This window comes from Chaetodon auriga, chromosome 15, assembly GCF_051107435.1.
Source record: "Chaetodon auriga isolate fChaAug3 chromosome 15, fChaAug3.hap1, whole genome shotgun sequence".
Taxonomy (NCBI): Eukaryota; Metazoa; Chordata; class Actinopteri; order Chaetodontiformes; family Chaetodontidae; genus Chaetodon; species Chaetodon auriga.
The window spans coordinates 21,564,757-21,581,453 of NC_135088.1; the positions used below are offsets into that span (position 1 = coordinate 21,564,757).

Below are 16,697 nucleotides of genomic sequence, written 5' to 3' on the forward strand. Positions count from 1 at the left end.
TTTTTATTAAAATAGCAGTTTTTCCGTCTGTACGTGAATGCACCGTCAGACAGACCGTTTACCGGCTCCTCCTGGAGTTTTGGGACCTGTATGAAGTGGCAACATCTGTCAGTGACAGGCAGTATTGGTCTGCAGGCCTACCTCACATCACAATGCAGTAAAATCAATAGTTATTTTAAACCAGTACAGTACATTAAACGCGGTCAAAGATGCATTTATTTCAATTACTAGACAGCCGAGAGAGACAAAAACAACTTCCTGTTTTCTAAACACATGACACCACAGATACATATTTTGTGCATTATGCATTTTTGGAACAAAATTTACTTTATAATGAAAAAAAAAATAAATATTAAATAAATATTTGTCTGACATGTTTGAAATCATTTCACATGTGAATATCAAGTACCCCATCACGGGTCGAGTTTATCACTTACTCCATGTGCAACACAGCGTGTAGCCTTACTATTTACAACAGCGTTAAAAGCACCATACTAATTCCAAACGCACCTCTCACGTGGACTGTCTGACGTCACCACCCAAACACGTGTCTTGGCACGGGATTGGCCAAACCACTGCTGTTACGTCACCACCGAGTATCGACACCTTCATTAATATTTAGATATCGGGAGGGGGGGGAGGGGGCGTGGCCGTGCAAATCAACATCATGGACGCTTTCATTACACGATCAAACTGGCCGTTTTTCCAAGACCAGGGAGGACACTCCGGCCGACGGCATCACATGTATAAATGTAACTATGTCTTAGTCTCTCCTTTAATTGTTTGATATATATATATATATATGTGTGTGTGTGTGTGTGTGTGTGTGTATTTATATGCGCGTGTCTGTCATTGTTGTGTCCAGGATGGATGTCTAAAGTGAGGACAGGAGGAGGGTCTGCCTGTCTGCGTGTGGAGATGCTCTCTTTTCCTGTTGCTTCTCTGTTTTCTCCTGTCCCTTGGATGAAACACTGACAGGTGAGTGAACTGCTTGTATCTCGATTTTCACAGTGTCTAAACTTTGGTTCAGTGACCCATCACTCAGCACGAGCCTATTCTTCGTTATCAGAATCAGAACGCCTTTATTAGTCCCCCGAAGGAGAAATTCCATCTAGACTTTGACTTAGTCTCTACTTTATTGATCCCAATTTGGGAAAGTCTTTTGTTGTAGCAGCTGGTTAAACAATACACATAAGCATAGAATAAAACTAAGAGAAAAGAGTGTTCTTAAAAACACAACTAAGTACAGAAACATAGAATAGCAAATGAACTTTCATGACATGACATGGCCAGCTGTTATTTTGTAAGCGTTAAATGTGTGGAATGTGTATTGTGACTGTCATACAAGCAGTGAATGGGGACTTGCCATGTGGATTTACAGCGGTCTTGTTTTTTTTTTGTTTTTTTTTTAACTGAGCAGCGGCACCAGTCTATTACATAACAGTGTCGGGGGTGGGACTGTATAGTCTGCCAGGGACCACCTTATCAAGTTCCTGCTGCAGCAGCCTCATCTGCATGTGCGTGCAGTCGTGTTTCCACAGGAGTCTGAGACACAACACATGACTTACACGACCACTCTGACGAATGAGCTGACTGCATGTGACCCTCAGCGTTTTTGTGGACGTCAGCTGTGTCAGAGAGCGCGTTGTAATGTCACACAGAGTGTTTCCTGTGCTCGGTGCGCACGTTGACGCGTATCTGTCAGCGCAAACGCAGCTTTAGGTCAGTTAAAGTGAATTCTTTGGACAGCCAGTAGAGATTCAGAGCCTCTGTTTGTCGTGTTGACGTGTAGGGTTTTGGGCTTGTGATAACGGACTGTGCGCTGTTGTCTCGTGTGTTTACGGGAAGCGGGTTTGTGGCTAAAACAGTGCTGGTGCTAACCTTGCTCACGTGACTTTTAGCATGTTTACGCGTTAGTTACTCCTCCGCTTCCATTGAACAACAGAGGCGTCAGAGCGCGATTGTCACTGCGACGTAATCAACGCTCCCACGACACGAGAGCGCTCGTGAATTTCCGAATCCGCTTTCCACGTTCAAGCATGTTTAACGGTGGGATCTCAGTTTGCAGGTAGCCTGTAGGTTATGGCTCTTCTTCAGGCGAGACGTGTGTTTCTTTTTTCTGTTCGTGTACATGTGGACTGGCTTAAATGGTGATGACGAAAACAAAACAAACAACAGTGAAACACTCGGTTATTGCTGTTCCTACAGGGACATGTAGAGTTCACAGTGGCCTTAGTGAAAGTTTCATCTGCAAAATATCAATATAATAATGTCAATGTCAGATTTTATTTCAAATAAACTGTAATTATTGTGCATAATGCTTTCTGTTACATCCAGCCTTTGTCAGATATTACTGATGCTTACACGAGTCCTGTTGTGGCCTGTGAACTATTTGTTTGGCCAGAACTGATTGATAATGTGTGTCAGATAAGGTCATTGCACTTCTAACATTTCTTCTTACACGATGGCCATTTTTTTCTGTGACAGTGTTGTGCTGGAAATGGCCCTAACTCCATTCAGACCATAAATCACATCAACATTTTTCTACTTATTCAGGAAACACGGTACACTCCCCCTCCTGAATGTAGACAGTCTTTGCAGTTTCTCACTGCAGTCACTGTCATTTGGTAGACCGATGAAAGTGCCTTTTAAATTTTGGGGTTTTCAGAAGCTAAACTTGTTTTCTGTGCATTTATCACGTGTGCGTGTAAACGTGTATCAGTATTACAGCATCCACATATTGAATAGAGGTGATCCAAGGTGAGAGTACCTTATATTTTATCTTGATAACATATATCTTAAAACACTATTGAACAATGGATCTGTAAGCCTTTACCATATCAGTCCACATTATTCAGACTGATGTTACTTATTCAGACATAAAGGCAGGAGGTACTTAACCACTGCCTGCATTTATACACTGGTGACATCATCAGTGATGTCACTTGGTTAGACCATGTAAATTTGATGAAGTAAGTTATTTATGATGACTGTGATCTGTTTCTGTATGATTGCAAAAGGATGTCATATGATGACCTGTGTGAAAGTGTTTCTACTTGGAGGTTAGCAATAATGGATGACTCTATCATTCTATCATTCATATCTTATCTTATCTTATCTTATCTTATCTTATCTTATCTTATCTTATCTTATCACTTACCTGTTTTCAAGAAGTGTTGGATTTACCTGCAGGAATGGTACAGCCTACATTGCCACCTTGCTGATGGAAGGGTCTGTTTTTTATTATTATGCAGTTCCTTTTGGCTGTTAAGGGAATGATGTGTAGTTTTGTTCCCATAATGTTAAGTTAATATGAGTTTTTGGATGCCTGTGTGTAGTTGTGTGCAGTTTGTGTGAGGTTGCACACCTGTGTTCTGCTGTTGTCGTTAGCTTTGAACTCAACCAAAGATATCAAACATCTCTTTGATAGCATGGCCATATTAATGAGAACAAAGACATGATGTTGCCTTCTACATGTCAGTGATTGACCTTTTCATATCACTGAGAGTTGTGTGTGACTGCTGTCTCCACTGATGAATGGAATGACACTGTGGGTAAAGGCATTCAGCGGTTTAATGGTAGCAGAATGAACACACAGTCTATCTTTATAAATCAGTGTTTATAGTATGGTGGATTGCTTTTCTGTTTTGAAATAAAAACAGAGCTTGTTGCAGAATAAGAATCCAATTTAAGGTTGTCAGACGACAGGAGAGGGACTGGTTTACAGTGGAGCTGATTGCATGTCATAGGTATTGTACGGACATACTGTCAATATGAATTAGCCAAGTGTTTAAAACACATATAATCGTATTAACTCTGTGACCAATGATTGTTGCATGCTATCCACGTCTCTCCCCACCCAGTATCCTGGTGATTGTGACAGAACCTTGCAGCTCACCTCTGATAGTAACATTGACACAAAAACCGTTATTGAGACATAATTCCAAATAAAAGACGCAACAGCTGGTATGTTTTCTTACGGGACCAGAACTTGCAGGAATTCCAAACATATCTGCATTCTAAACTGGACCTGCTGTGTTAAAACGAGCACAGGTCTGAGCCGCCCAGTGCAGGTGTGTCAGAGCACCTCATCATTATGCAGTGCACTGGTAATAGGCGGGTCTCATGTCTTATCGGTATGCACTGGGGTAATGGAATTATTATTATCATAACTGTATCAGTGTTGCTGCGCTGTTACTGGTGTTATTGTGATGTGAATTGTGTTCTGGTGTTTCCACTGCACATTTCCACATTGTCAATATTAGTGAATGCAATACACCATGAGTGATGCTCTGTGCATGACTTTTTGACATTCTCACCCTTGACATTAAATATATTTACTGTAATAAATCTGTCTCCCTGATAAGTCTTTTTTCCTACCTGTGAACTAGGGCTCAACTATTCATGAAATAGCCAAGTGCATTTGGTTGTGCGTTTGTGTGACTGGGTGAGCATAGAACCATTGTGGGCACTTTGGATAGAAAGCATGACTGCTGATGATGAGCAGGTTGGCGCCTTGCATAGCAGCCTCTGTCATCAATGTGTGAATGTTGGCGTGTGTTTTCAAGTGCTTTGAGCAGTTGATAGACTAGACGAGATCTATATAAATGCAATCTATATACACTATAGATTATATTATATTGAATTGTTTGACCATGAGCCTCAGCTGAACCAGTTCTGCAGGAGTGATTTCTGCAGGACACAGCAGCCATGTTCAGACTGAACTAATAGTGTCGTTTAACTGCAGTGTCTGAGGACTAAGCAATGGGGTTGAAGTGATCATGTGACATCAACCCAGACAACACAGGTTTAAACCCGTCTGAAGACTTAAACCATAGCTAAGCTAATGATAGCGCAACAGCCGCAACATGTTCGATATTAAGCACAGGAATAAGACTGAAATAAGTAATCAATGAAAAGATATTGTATGATAAATTAATGACTATCAGCATTGGTATTATTAGTATTGTTATTTTTCTGCCACAACAACTCAAATTTCTGTGAACTGGAATGAGCTGGAAATATGAAACATTGCACAATAACTGGAAATCACATGCAAGTTCCTTCCAAGAAATAAAACTCCAATGTTCTCTACAAAAAACCTTTGAATGCCATCATGGATTTTCTGCCGTTTTCCCATTTAAAAAAAACAAAAACAAAACAAAACAAAACAAAAAAACAATAATATTTACATACATAATCACTTATAGTGCAGCATAGGTTCTTTAAAATGCATGAAAATACATTAGACTTACCTCAGACAATGAAACGTTATGATGAATTAAAAACATTAAAAAATATTTCACTTCATTAAGCACATACAATAACTTATGATGCGGCATGGACCAGTATAGCATACTATGAGTCCTTACAGTTATTTGCTGAGGTGTGCACAGGTGAGTATAGGTAGTCATAATGTATTATATGCCCCATCAGTCAACCTCTAGGTTATAATAGTCAAGAGCATCCATAAGACCCTTGAAGTTATAATCCATTATAAGTCAAATCTATAATGTTTTATCACTGTTGATATAGTGCATCAGAAAGCATTATGTGTGATTATGAGTATAGTCTTCAAGCATGATGAATGCATTATTATGAAGAATAATAATAGAAAATAGAAAATGTTACAGACAGGACCTGTTTGGAAGTGGTGCTAAACCCCGTGGGAAGCAGATTTTTTTAATATTTTTATTTCTAAACAAGGCAGATCCATTTAGATGATTTGGCATCGTTTGGTCTGAATGAGCAGACAGCCAGACTTATACAGTAACTCTGTTTGTCATGATTGACAGACAAAGTCTTTGTGGTCAAGAGTGGCATGATGAAGTAAAACACTGAGAAAAGTCATTGAGAGAAACAGATTTTGGTTAAAAGATATTTTGAGGTAATCAGGTTCAGGGGATTGAAGACACAGACCCACTCTACATAGATTATAGACACATTGTATTTGTTCCCCATGTTGGTAGATGTTTCCAGGTTAATTAATCTGTTATGCTTAAATTGTGTTATGATAAAGATTCAGATGTTTTGTGCTTGTGCAAAAGTGCTTAATCACAACCTTGTTAACTGGCCTTTTTTTGTTTGTTTGTTTGTTTGCTTGATTTTTGGTCTGAGAAGACTGAAAAATGCTCATCTACATGTCTTTAATATCTAATGCTGTGTATCTCACTGTAAAAATTTGATTGTTTGCTGTCATTTTCAGAGGTCTGGAATGCCAAAGGAACAGGGGCATTCTGGGGAGCGGCCCCCCCGCAGCACCTCAAAGTTTGCCAAGGATAAGAGTAACAGTGCCACCCTGCGGGCCTCCCAGGGTGACATGAGCAACCACATGCTGCACTGTGACTCGGAGAAGGACTCTGAAAAAGACTCTGGGTACTCAGGTGGGCAAAGGGTCCATTCGGATGTGTAGACACAGACTGCATGAACACCCTACAGATTTAATTCACTTAAAGTGTTCACAGAAAAACATCAACGCTTTTCTACTTTCACGATGCTGATGAGCATACACTCAGTTTCAACTAGCATCAGTTTTGAAAGACTTAGTACGAGTAGTATGAGAAAGCTGCTCTTTTAATTTCCCTACTCAGATTTATCCAGCTGGTCGGGGGATCGAACCAGCCACCATCTGGCCACAAGACCCGTCCTCTGAGCTGTAGGCCACTACAGTTGATAATCAGCCTTTCATCTGTACATGTTGCCAGTCTCTAATAAATTACTCATGTCCATGTTCTCCTGAGAATTGTGTTCACGTCAGATTGGTAAAGTGACATTTAGACCACTGTGAGATAATAAAACTCTACAGTGAACTCATACTGAATCCACACAGAATTGAAATCAGTAGTATTAGTACTAATTATTTTTAACAGCACTTATGGAGAGGAAACAGATGCATAGTATTTACACATTTTATGACATATACAAAAGTCATGTTTTGTTCAAAGACAATTTGCACACCTGCAGAAACAAACCTTTTCAGACGCAGATGTTTTTTGTGCTGTTTTACCCTGGCAAGTGGTAAGAAAATGACATCTTGCCCCTGCCCTGTCTGTCTCTTCTCACTCTTGGTTCTCCCTCTCCCCCAGAGGCTGGCTCTGAGTCTGTGCACACTGATTTAGAGGACCAGCACAGCAGTGTGAGCAAACCTCACAGGAAAAGCAGCAAAAGCTCAAACAACAGCAACAACAGTGTGAATGCGACAGGCCACAACATGCCTCCTTATGAGGAACTCACCCCCATTTATGTCATCAAAAACCTGGTGGTCAAGCCGGTGAGATATTCAGTGACACATAACAACTTGTTTTTTTTTTTCAGGCATTCTACTTTGTTGCATCATGAACACAGATTTAAGTACAATTTATCAAGGAATGGGTAACTGTTCTGACCTACAGTCAGTTAACAGTGAGTTCTTATTAAAGTGTATCTTAATAGTTTCCTTTATTAGGGGTTGGCAGATCAATAATAATTAATTTTCCATTTCACTAACTGATGGCATTGCAATCTTTTTTGAAAGCCACAATATTAACTATGTAAATGACATTACAAACTATGGCGTTAATTAGTATTTAATAAACTCATGTAGGTAACAAACAGCTACTTCAGGTGGACACAAACAGTCCACTACCATAGTATTGTCGGCCATGAAATATATACAGTTGTAGGGCTGAATCTAACAATAATTTTCATTGTTGATTAATCTTATGATTATTTTCTAAATGTCCATAAAATGTGAAAAATGCCCACTGAATCCAAGGAAATGTCTTCAAATGTCTTACCAACATTACAAAGGTTTGCTATGCAATTGAACAGAGAAAAGCAACAAATTGTTACATTTGAAGAGGCTGGAATGAGAGTAGTGTGGTATTTCTTCTTCAAAAAATATCTGAAAAATCAATCAATTATCAAAAGATGGATCAAGTAATCAGTGCATTGCTTTGTAAAAACAGCTGAAGCATTGAACCATTCAAATCTTTCTTTTTTTTTTTTTTTTGCCACTTGGAGGCTGTAGGAACAAACTGTACACACAACACCACATTGTACAGTTATAGGGTTATAAAGTGTGACATCAAAGAGTTGCATATTACAGTTACACAGCAGACGCAGAGCAGCATTAACTCTGATTTGGATTCATGCTTGTGTCTATCTGATGAATTAATATTCTCTCTGCTTTTAGCTCTGGTTTGGTCTGTACCAACTCCTGAGAAAAATATTCATGTCTTTGCTATGACCCTGATTTCAAAAAATGTAGGGACGCTGTGTAAAGTATGAATAAAATGCAATCATTTGCAAACAAACTGTGTTCACTGACAAAGTGTTCCTGAGTCCATGCAGTAATATCCTTTATATTATCATGTGTTCACAAAGTGGTGAACCTTGCTCCATCCACGACTGAGCATTTCCAGGATGCCCCTTTCATACCCAATCAGGATACTATCACCTGTTACCAATGAACCTGTTCACCTGTGGAATGTTCCAAACAGGTGTTTTTGGAGCATTCTACAACCTTCCCAGTCTTTAGTTGCTCCTGTCCCAACTTGTTTGAAATGTGTTGCTGCATCAGATTTCAAAGTTGGTGAGGTTAATCTTTATTTATTTTGTCTTTGGACTGTTTTTGGTTGAGTATATGTCAAAAAGGATTAGCAGATTATCACATTGTGTTTTATTCATATTTTACACAGCAAACATTTTTTTTGCAATCTGGATTGTATGCCTTCTTTCATCAACTAGTGATAGCTTTGTCTATCTGCAATTTGGTGCTGAGCAGGTAGTGTACGGTGGGTTTATCAGAGCCTTTTCACTAAAAACAGCTAGCTGCCACTGGAAATGATGCTCACAACAGTGAGTAATGAACCAAAACAGCAAAGTTGCAAGCTGTTAAACGAAAACAGTGAGATGAAATACGTTCTGCTGAGCTCTGTAGATCTATATCAAACTGCAGAATCTGTGATCATTTTCAGTGTTTTTGACAGTATGAGCTACATCTTTCAGATTACACATTTGATCCATTTTTAATAGAAAAAATATTGATGAGCTGATTTAAATATTTTTTGAGCATGTACTGGAGAGATGTTCACTATATTATTACACAGGTGCTAATGTAATAGAGTATCTCTAGTACATTTGGAAGGCATATCAATAGTAGAATGGCGACATTGTAATTAAAAGTTGTGGTAAATAAATGAGCCCCTTTATTCCTTGCATTAAAATGCGTCTCGAATCTAGATTGTATCTAGATATCATTTAACATGATTAAAGTTACACCTGGTATTAATATGTGTATCCAGTAGTGTAGCTTTCTTGTGGTTTATTCCTTCTTATGCCCTCTGGTTTATGAGGCTCTAAAAAACATAGCTGTGCTATTGTAAGGGCTTTTCGAAGCAGAGGAAAAAGCCGTCTTCAACAACTGGAATGCAGAAGATGAAAGCAGAGGAGAATGCTGTATTCTGCAGCTGCTTCTTTTTCAGCTGTGGTCAGTGCCACCACTGTCCAGAAGACAGTTGGGGGACTGCGGGAGCACAACAAAGACAGGTGGGAGAGGATAGTGTTGAGGGCATTTACAGATGAAAAATGTGGATTAAACCTATGAATGCACCATAAAACTTTGGATTTTATTTGTGGAAGACTGTGGCCAGTATTATCCAGAAGACGTATGTTGACTTAAGACACAGTTGCATTTACAGTTGTGTTCAGTGTGGACACAATGCATCCCTGAACACATCCGGAGGTGGTCTGGCCAATCAGATCATAGTCCATTCTTAGTACGTCTTGGGTGCATTTTTACCTGTTCTTTCATGTGGTCGAGCACTATATTATTGTCCGATCATCCAAAATGAATTTTAATGCAAGGCGTTAAGGGGGTCAATGTCATTCGTTAGAATGATTACTGAAATTAAAAATTCTCATTCTCAATCTCAGTTATTTTTATGTCCCACTGCTTATCTCTTTGTGACTTTAACCTCCTCCCTATCTTCCTCTTTTTCCTTTACTTTGGTTTGGTCTGGTCTGTTTGCTGCTCACATAAAACCCTGCTCACAACCTCCTGGCGGTACAGTCTAGACCGGAGCAGCTTCTGCATGGCCCTCTGGCGTGGGGCAGAGGTTGGCACAGCCTTACCAATGCCAAAGCACCCACGCAGCTTCTACTGATCCAACAGCCAGCAATGTCTGCCCCTTCCTCCTCTACCCTGACTACTTTATCTGGTATAGTTGCACCCCAAGGCCAAGTTAAGAAAGGAGGGAGTCGCAGCAACCAGAACCACAGCAGCAAGAACCACAGCAGCAAGAACTCATACCTGCCCATCCTGAATTCTTACCCTCGCATCGCCCCACACCCCAGGAAGGAGAGCCATGAGGGCAAGGGTGTTACCTGGCTGGAGGGGGTTAAGGAGAGTGGCAGTGAAGGCCAGAGCCAGAGCAAGAGAGTGTGCACTGAGGAAGAGAAAATGGAGGCTGTATCTACCACCAGCCATGTCCTGAAGCCCCAGCAGCAGCATCAGAAAGAGGGAAGAGTCCATTCCCAATACCAGTACAAAGGCAGAGGAGGGCACAGCTCCTTTCCCAGCTCATCTCACTGCCTGCCGTCCAGCCATGCCTCCTCTACCACTCAACACAAGTCCCACCGCTGCCAACGAAGCTCAGGTTTTGACAGTGTGGGCTCACCCTCCGTTTCCAGCTCTCAGACACCCTCACCGCCTTCCTCCTATGACTCGCCCTCATCCTCCTCTCTTCCTTCTTCATCTCCCTCTTCCTCTATAACTCACAGCCCATATTGTCTGGCTCCGGACAGCTCGTCCACACGCCATCGCCGTTTCCTCAACACAGCAGAGATTCTGAACCAGTCTGGCCTGTTGGCCATTGCACTACGCACCAAGGAGCTACTGAAGCAGAATGCCGCCACAGAGAGAGAAATTGCCCAACTCCGTCAACACACCCATCTCCTGTGCCAGGTAGCCCAGGCCAGCCAGAGCAGGTGCAACGAAGACTCATACAGCCTCGATAAACTCCTCCAGACCATGACAGACTCAGGCTCCTATCCCAGCTTAGACCTAAATCAACTGAAAGTGCTCAACAGCAGCCAGCAACAGAGCGAGACTAGAAGTGAAGGAGACAAAGAGAAGGATAACAACATAAGAACCACTGAGACACACAGCAACCCACCGAAGGTGGTGTCTTTACACAACATAGATGATGGAATATCACCCCCATCTCCACTGTTTGCCCCCTCACCAGACACAGAAGAAAGAGAGCATGCTGACAGTCCTCTGGATCATACCTCCACCTCCCTCTCTGTTTCTCTTTATAGCTCTGTCCCTGAACAGGGATGCCAACAAGCAGTCGCAGACAAGAACTTAAGTGATCTCACTATGTTGCCAGAGAGCTCAACGCACAATAACTATCTCCTCTAGCTTCCTGGGGAAGAGGACATTAACCTTTAATAACTCGCAGGGTTACATGTGAAGTGAGCAATACAGGAGAGCATATGTTTTGCAAAAATTGTGCAAAATGGCAGTGTATGACTGAATGTGACCCATTGAAAGGGTGGAATGCTGATTTTTTTTAATTTACACAAATGATTTGAAGCTGAACATGATTGATATATTTTCCTACTTTTTAGTCAGGGATCCGCTCATTTCAGGTGTCTGTTTTTCACCTCTATTTTTGCCTTCTGTGGACAGTCAGTGTCATTCAGGTGGTCACATTCATAGTTAGTGATGGATGTCCTATATGCAGTCAGACAATTGAAACATGTTTACAGGGAAATAGAAAACATGAGTTGTTCAATGTTGCTATTACCACTCAGGTCTGCTGTGGAGTTTCCAAGCATTTATAGGCTGTTAAAGCTTTTGCTTTGAAATAATCACTTCACATAGGGGCTGACAAGTTTTCAGTGGTTATTGTAGTATTTTACAATTGCTTTGGCCCAGTTTTCACAAACAAGATTCAGTGTGCAATACTGTCAACGCAAAGAGCCAATCTGACTTACTAAATTTGTCCCTTTAAACACAAAATGTAGCCATACACACTGATACAAACATCACATGTTCAGTCCTCAGAATACAGACACCTGCTTATTACTAAGTGTAAGGATCACTGAATCAATGCAACATGTGTTTGTAAGCATTTGTTCTTATTTTAATATCATCACCCTGGTGAACTGCTTTGCAGCATAACTGCTAACTACTTCACTGCTATTGCCACAATGGTAGGAAAAAGGAAAAAGAAATATAATTTTTGTCCTTTTGAGTCCTGTCAAAATGTTGCTGTGATGGTCTGCTACAATAATATTTGGTTTAATATCATTTGCTCTCCAGCATAACTGTATTACTGCAGCTTACTGTACTTTAGATGATTACAGTAAACTTACAGACATTGTAAGTTTGATATATTTACTAAATATCAGCTTTGTGGTGGATACTAAATAGAGACTGATGCAGTGAAAAAAATACAATTATCATTTTATCTTGTATGAATGTACATTTACAATCTAGACTTCATTCATCTATATTTACAGTAATACCGCATATTTAATCAATACAGTCAGCACTTATTGAAGTCTTATTCTGCGTCATTCCAGATGCTGCTGCATAAATTTACATTTTGTTACTTATTGCTATTTGTATCATTGTATCAAACTTTGATGAGAGTTAGTTACTGGTTAACAGAATTTTATGATAATCATCAAGTTATTTTCAAACCAACAATAACTCTGATTCAGTCATAATCATATCATTTGTAATGTTGCTCTGATAAACTCAGTGTGGGATGTATGATGTAATTTTTGATACATATGTTTTGTCTGTATCTTTTGCGTGCTATGTGAGCCGTTGAGGACATATGTAGCATTCAGTAGAAGCCAAAGCAATTGTAAATTATAGTGAAAGTGTAATGACCTGTCCAGGTTAGAAAAGACAGCACCCCCTGGCAGTCTTAACTCTACACTACATGGGAACAGGTCATCTAAATTCACAAATTAGCAGTCTTTGCTTAACTGAAAAAATTTGATTGCTTTTCTTACTATTTTTGGCTGGAAATTCATGATATTTAAACTAACATTAGTCAGATCAGATGTGTTCTGGTTTAGTGACTGATGCATGTTACATTCATATTCTAAGTGCACATACTGTTGTCCATTGGACCTCCATATGTGGCTTTTTGAGATTTGGCTCAACTGCAAAGCCTGGACTACCCATGGCATTTGTCATACCTGAATGACCAATAGATCTATGGATGTTTGAAATGATCATCTGATACATGTGTGGAACTGGTCATCTGTACCTGATCAGTGACCTCATGATCACTTAGGACATCCTGCTTGACTGGACTGTGGATGCAGACATTGCACACTGTAGTTTTACTGAATGGATTAGTGAATGAACTTTCTACTGATAATCAGATTCAAATAGTATGGTCTTGCTCGGCAGTGCATCGTTGTGGGTTTTTTCCTTAGTCATGCATGGATGTCTGGAGTGTGCGTGAAAGTCAGTGTGTCTGTGTGTTCGCAAGTGTATACAGATTTTTGTGATGTATGAGCTTGAAAATATGCATTTGCTTACAGAGATTTATTTACAGATTTAATCTTTTTTTTTGTTAGATTGATTGTAGGCGTGGGACACATAACTGGTATATGGCAAATGACAAATGGATTCTCTTCACTTGCTCTCAAACACAACCTTAAACAATAAATCTGCTCTGATTCATGAATATATCTATTGAGATACTGTCTTTCATCCCGTTATTGTTTGACTTTGGCTGTTCAGTGGTTAAAAGGAAACGACTTTTTCATTCTCCCCTCAGATTTCTGAAGAGAATATTAAGAGATTTGTTCACTGTTTTTTTCAGCCCAGACACATCATGTTCTGATAAACCAGGTTAAAAAATGTTGCTTGTAATGCATGCATACAATCATGCATTACTTTGGTTTATATGAAGAACAGGTTCTGACTGTGAGATTCTTGAGCTTCCCATTTTTGAGATTTGTTTTTGCTCAAATAAGATCTACATAATTAGTTTGTGTTTACTACTTTTTGTGTGATGTTGTTGTGCTAGATGCAATCATAAAAGATGAAAAACAGCAATGGGTTCTGGGCTCAAAACCCATAAATCAGTCTTTGGATTTGATCTGATTGACAAAAATAATAGATAATATAATGTTGTTAAACAATTTCCTAAAGAAAACGCTAAGTGTAATTTGTACATTAGAAAGTTGATAAAAATGATTTGATGCCTTTTAAATTACTGCATTTGTAAAACCATAGTATGTTGCAAGACTTTATTCTGTTGTAAAAACTATGATTCAATGATCATTTTTATTTCAACTCTTAAAGGCCCAGCATACGTAGCATTGCCCTGATACTGACACTGATACTGATATTTTAGGCTTGCGTTTTTATGTGAAAGTAATGCATATTAAACTGTTATTTGTGACTTTATTTTATGTTAAAACTGAAAATTGAATAGATTCTTTAAATTTGTCATTCTTCCGTGCAAACAACAGTACTGACATAGGTATGAGCTTCTGTCTTAGCAGACCTGTTATACTGCAGAAGCCTTGTCCACTCATTCACACTGGCAGTACAGATGAGTGTGCAAACCCAGAAGTTAATCATCCCAAACCCAACTGAACACTGCATTTGAGGGTGGATCTGGCAAAACCAGACTATAAAACTGAGACTTCAGGAATAAATAGACTTTCTCCTTTTTTGTCTATGCTGGATTTCTGGGATGTTTTTACAAGGTATGTGTCATTGCACAGCACCTACTGTGATAGCTCTCCGGACAGGTAAAGTCAGGCTCAATATCACGAAAGTGAACGTGCTACCAGTTCCCAACTTCCCCAAGTAGGTGGCATTGTTGCCCCGAATTTATAAAGCTAAGTTTAAGGAGGGGTTTTATTAAAATAATGATGCTGGTGATATTCTGTATTTTTCTTTTTGTCAACAAATCCCATGTGTAGACTCTAACCAGCATCCTACTAACAGATATTGTGTGTCTATCTGAGGCCTGACGTATTGCTCTGTGCCATAGATTGAGCTCCATTGTTATCAAAAACACATCATTGAGCCACATGGACCTGAATGACACTGTAGGGAATTTTGACTCCATCCCACATACACCATCCTTAGCACCCATTTAGGACAAGACTTTCCACATAGTGAAGTATGAATTACAGAATGCCAGAGGTTGGCAAGCTAATCGACCATCTGGACCTCTTTCACTGGTGAGTAACATTGCATGCACTCATTTTCTGAATTCATTAAGGTTCTGCAGGGGATGGGATTTGGCGGGTCTGAGTTATTAAAGGGGAACTTTCTACATCTTTGGCGGAGGAATGGGACAGTTCAGATGTTGTTCAACTCTAGAGACCAAATGAAAGCATACAAAAGTTGTGAGGAAGTCACATAGGCCATAACTAGTGGCCTGCGCCAAAGGCCAAAGCTTGGCAGGAAAATTACTAAAAAAAAAAAAAAAAGGGTATACACATATAAAATCGCACACAACACGATTTGGCAGTTTGGTGTGCAAAAGAATGTGTGCAATGGAGAGGAGGGATTCAGGGAAGGAGTATAAAATAGCCAACAGAGTAAAGAACATGCTTCTTTTTCGTCCATTCAACCTCAAGTGAACTCAAGAGAAGGCGTATGTGAGAAGCTGAACATCACAAAGGAGGACTAAGATAAATTCTACAGTCAACTCTAGAGGACAGAGCACAGGAAAACTAACCACTTTCCAACTGACTGTGGATTATTAATTGGAGTTTAAGTTCTTCACTCACTCTGTTACAACAAGGATGGGACTTTGAAAGGACTCAGTGACATTGGATAGAGTTGTACGTTTCAAGTTCCTCACCTTAGCAGAAAGGGAAAGGTCACTCTGGCCAGAAGAACAATCTCTCTCCGTAGATCAGTACTAGATCAGCCATATTTTAGATTCCTTTACTCTATTTGTTGATTTTTTTATTGATTGACGTTATATTATCATTGAGAAATTTAAACCTGATGGAGCTGTTTGCTTGCCCTTGCTTAACATATACATATTAAGTTGTAAATAAATAATCAAAATTGAAGTTTAAGAATAAGAGTTTTAAATGTATTTAAGGTTTCCTTATATAGTTCTTTGATGGTAGTAAATGTGGGTTGCTGTGTGATAAATATACACATTACACCAATTTTAAAGTCTCTGCACTGGCTGCCTGTTTGCTCCAGAACTGATTTTAAGATCCTTTTATTGGTTTATTAAACTCTTAATGGTCTTTGCTTTTATCCTATGAACCTTGTACAACCCTCAGGTGTTCTGAGTGGTCTTTTAATTTTTTTATGTCTTGTTTTACTTTTATTTTAGTTGGCTATTCCAACTCTTGCATTTTTTTCCTACCTCTGGTGTTTCCTCATTGCAAATTCATGAAAGCTTATGACAGCGTTTCCTTGTTTCCTGTTTTTATTGAATCAGTATTTATAATATAGTCAGTTTATGTTTGTGCATGAATCAGGGTGGTGTGTGGGGAATGTGTGTGTGAGCGGTTGGGGAGGGAATGTTTTCTTTTTGTATGTGTTACACTGATTTGTATGAAAAGTACTATACACATAAAGTCAAACAAATAAAATGATATATGCAGGAAATGTAATAACGACATCTTTTTTGTCAGTATTTTTAAATATAGGGACTCATTTTGATTAGCTGGGAAACATTATTGTATTAACA

General features: G+C 39.4%; 1 protein-coding gene across 1 annotated transcript; it reads left to right on the forward strand.

Moving 5' to 3' along the window:
* The first annotated feature begins 659 nt into the window (after positions 1–659).
* On the forward strand, positions 660–13,698 carry LOC143332731 (CLOCK-interacting pacemaker-like). The gene is made up of 4 exons (XM_076750492.1): positions 660–752; positions 6,206–6,383; positions 7,086–7,270; positions 10,052–13,698. The coding sequence occupies exons 2-4, from the start codon at positions 6,215–6,217 to the stop codon at positions 11,402–11,404; spliced, it is 1,707 nt and encodes a 568-aa protein (XP_076606607.1). The 5' UTR covers positions 660–752; positions 6,206–6,214; the 3' UTR covers positions 11,405–13,698.
* Positions 13,699–16,697: the final 2,999 nt, after the last annotated feature.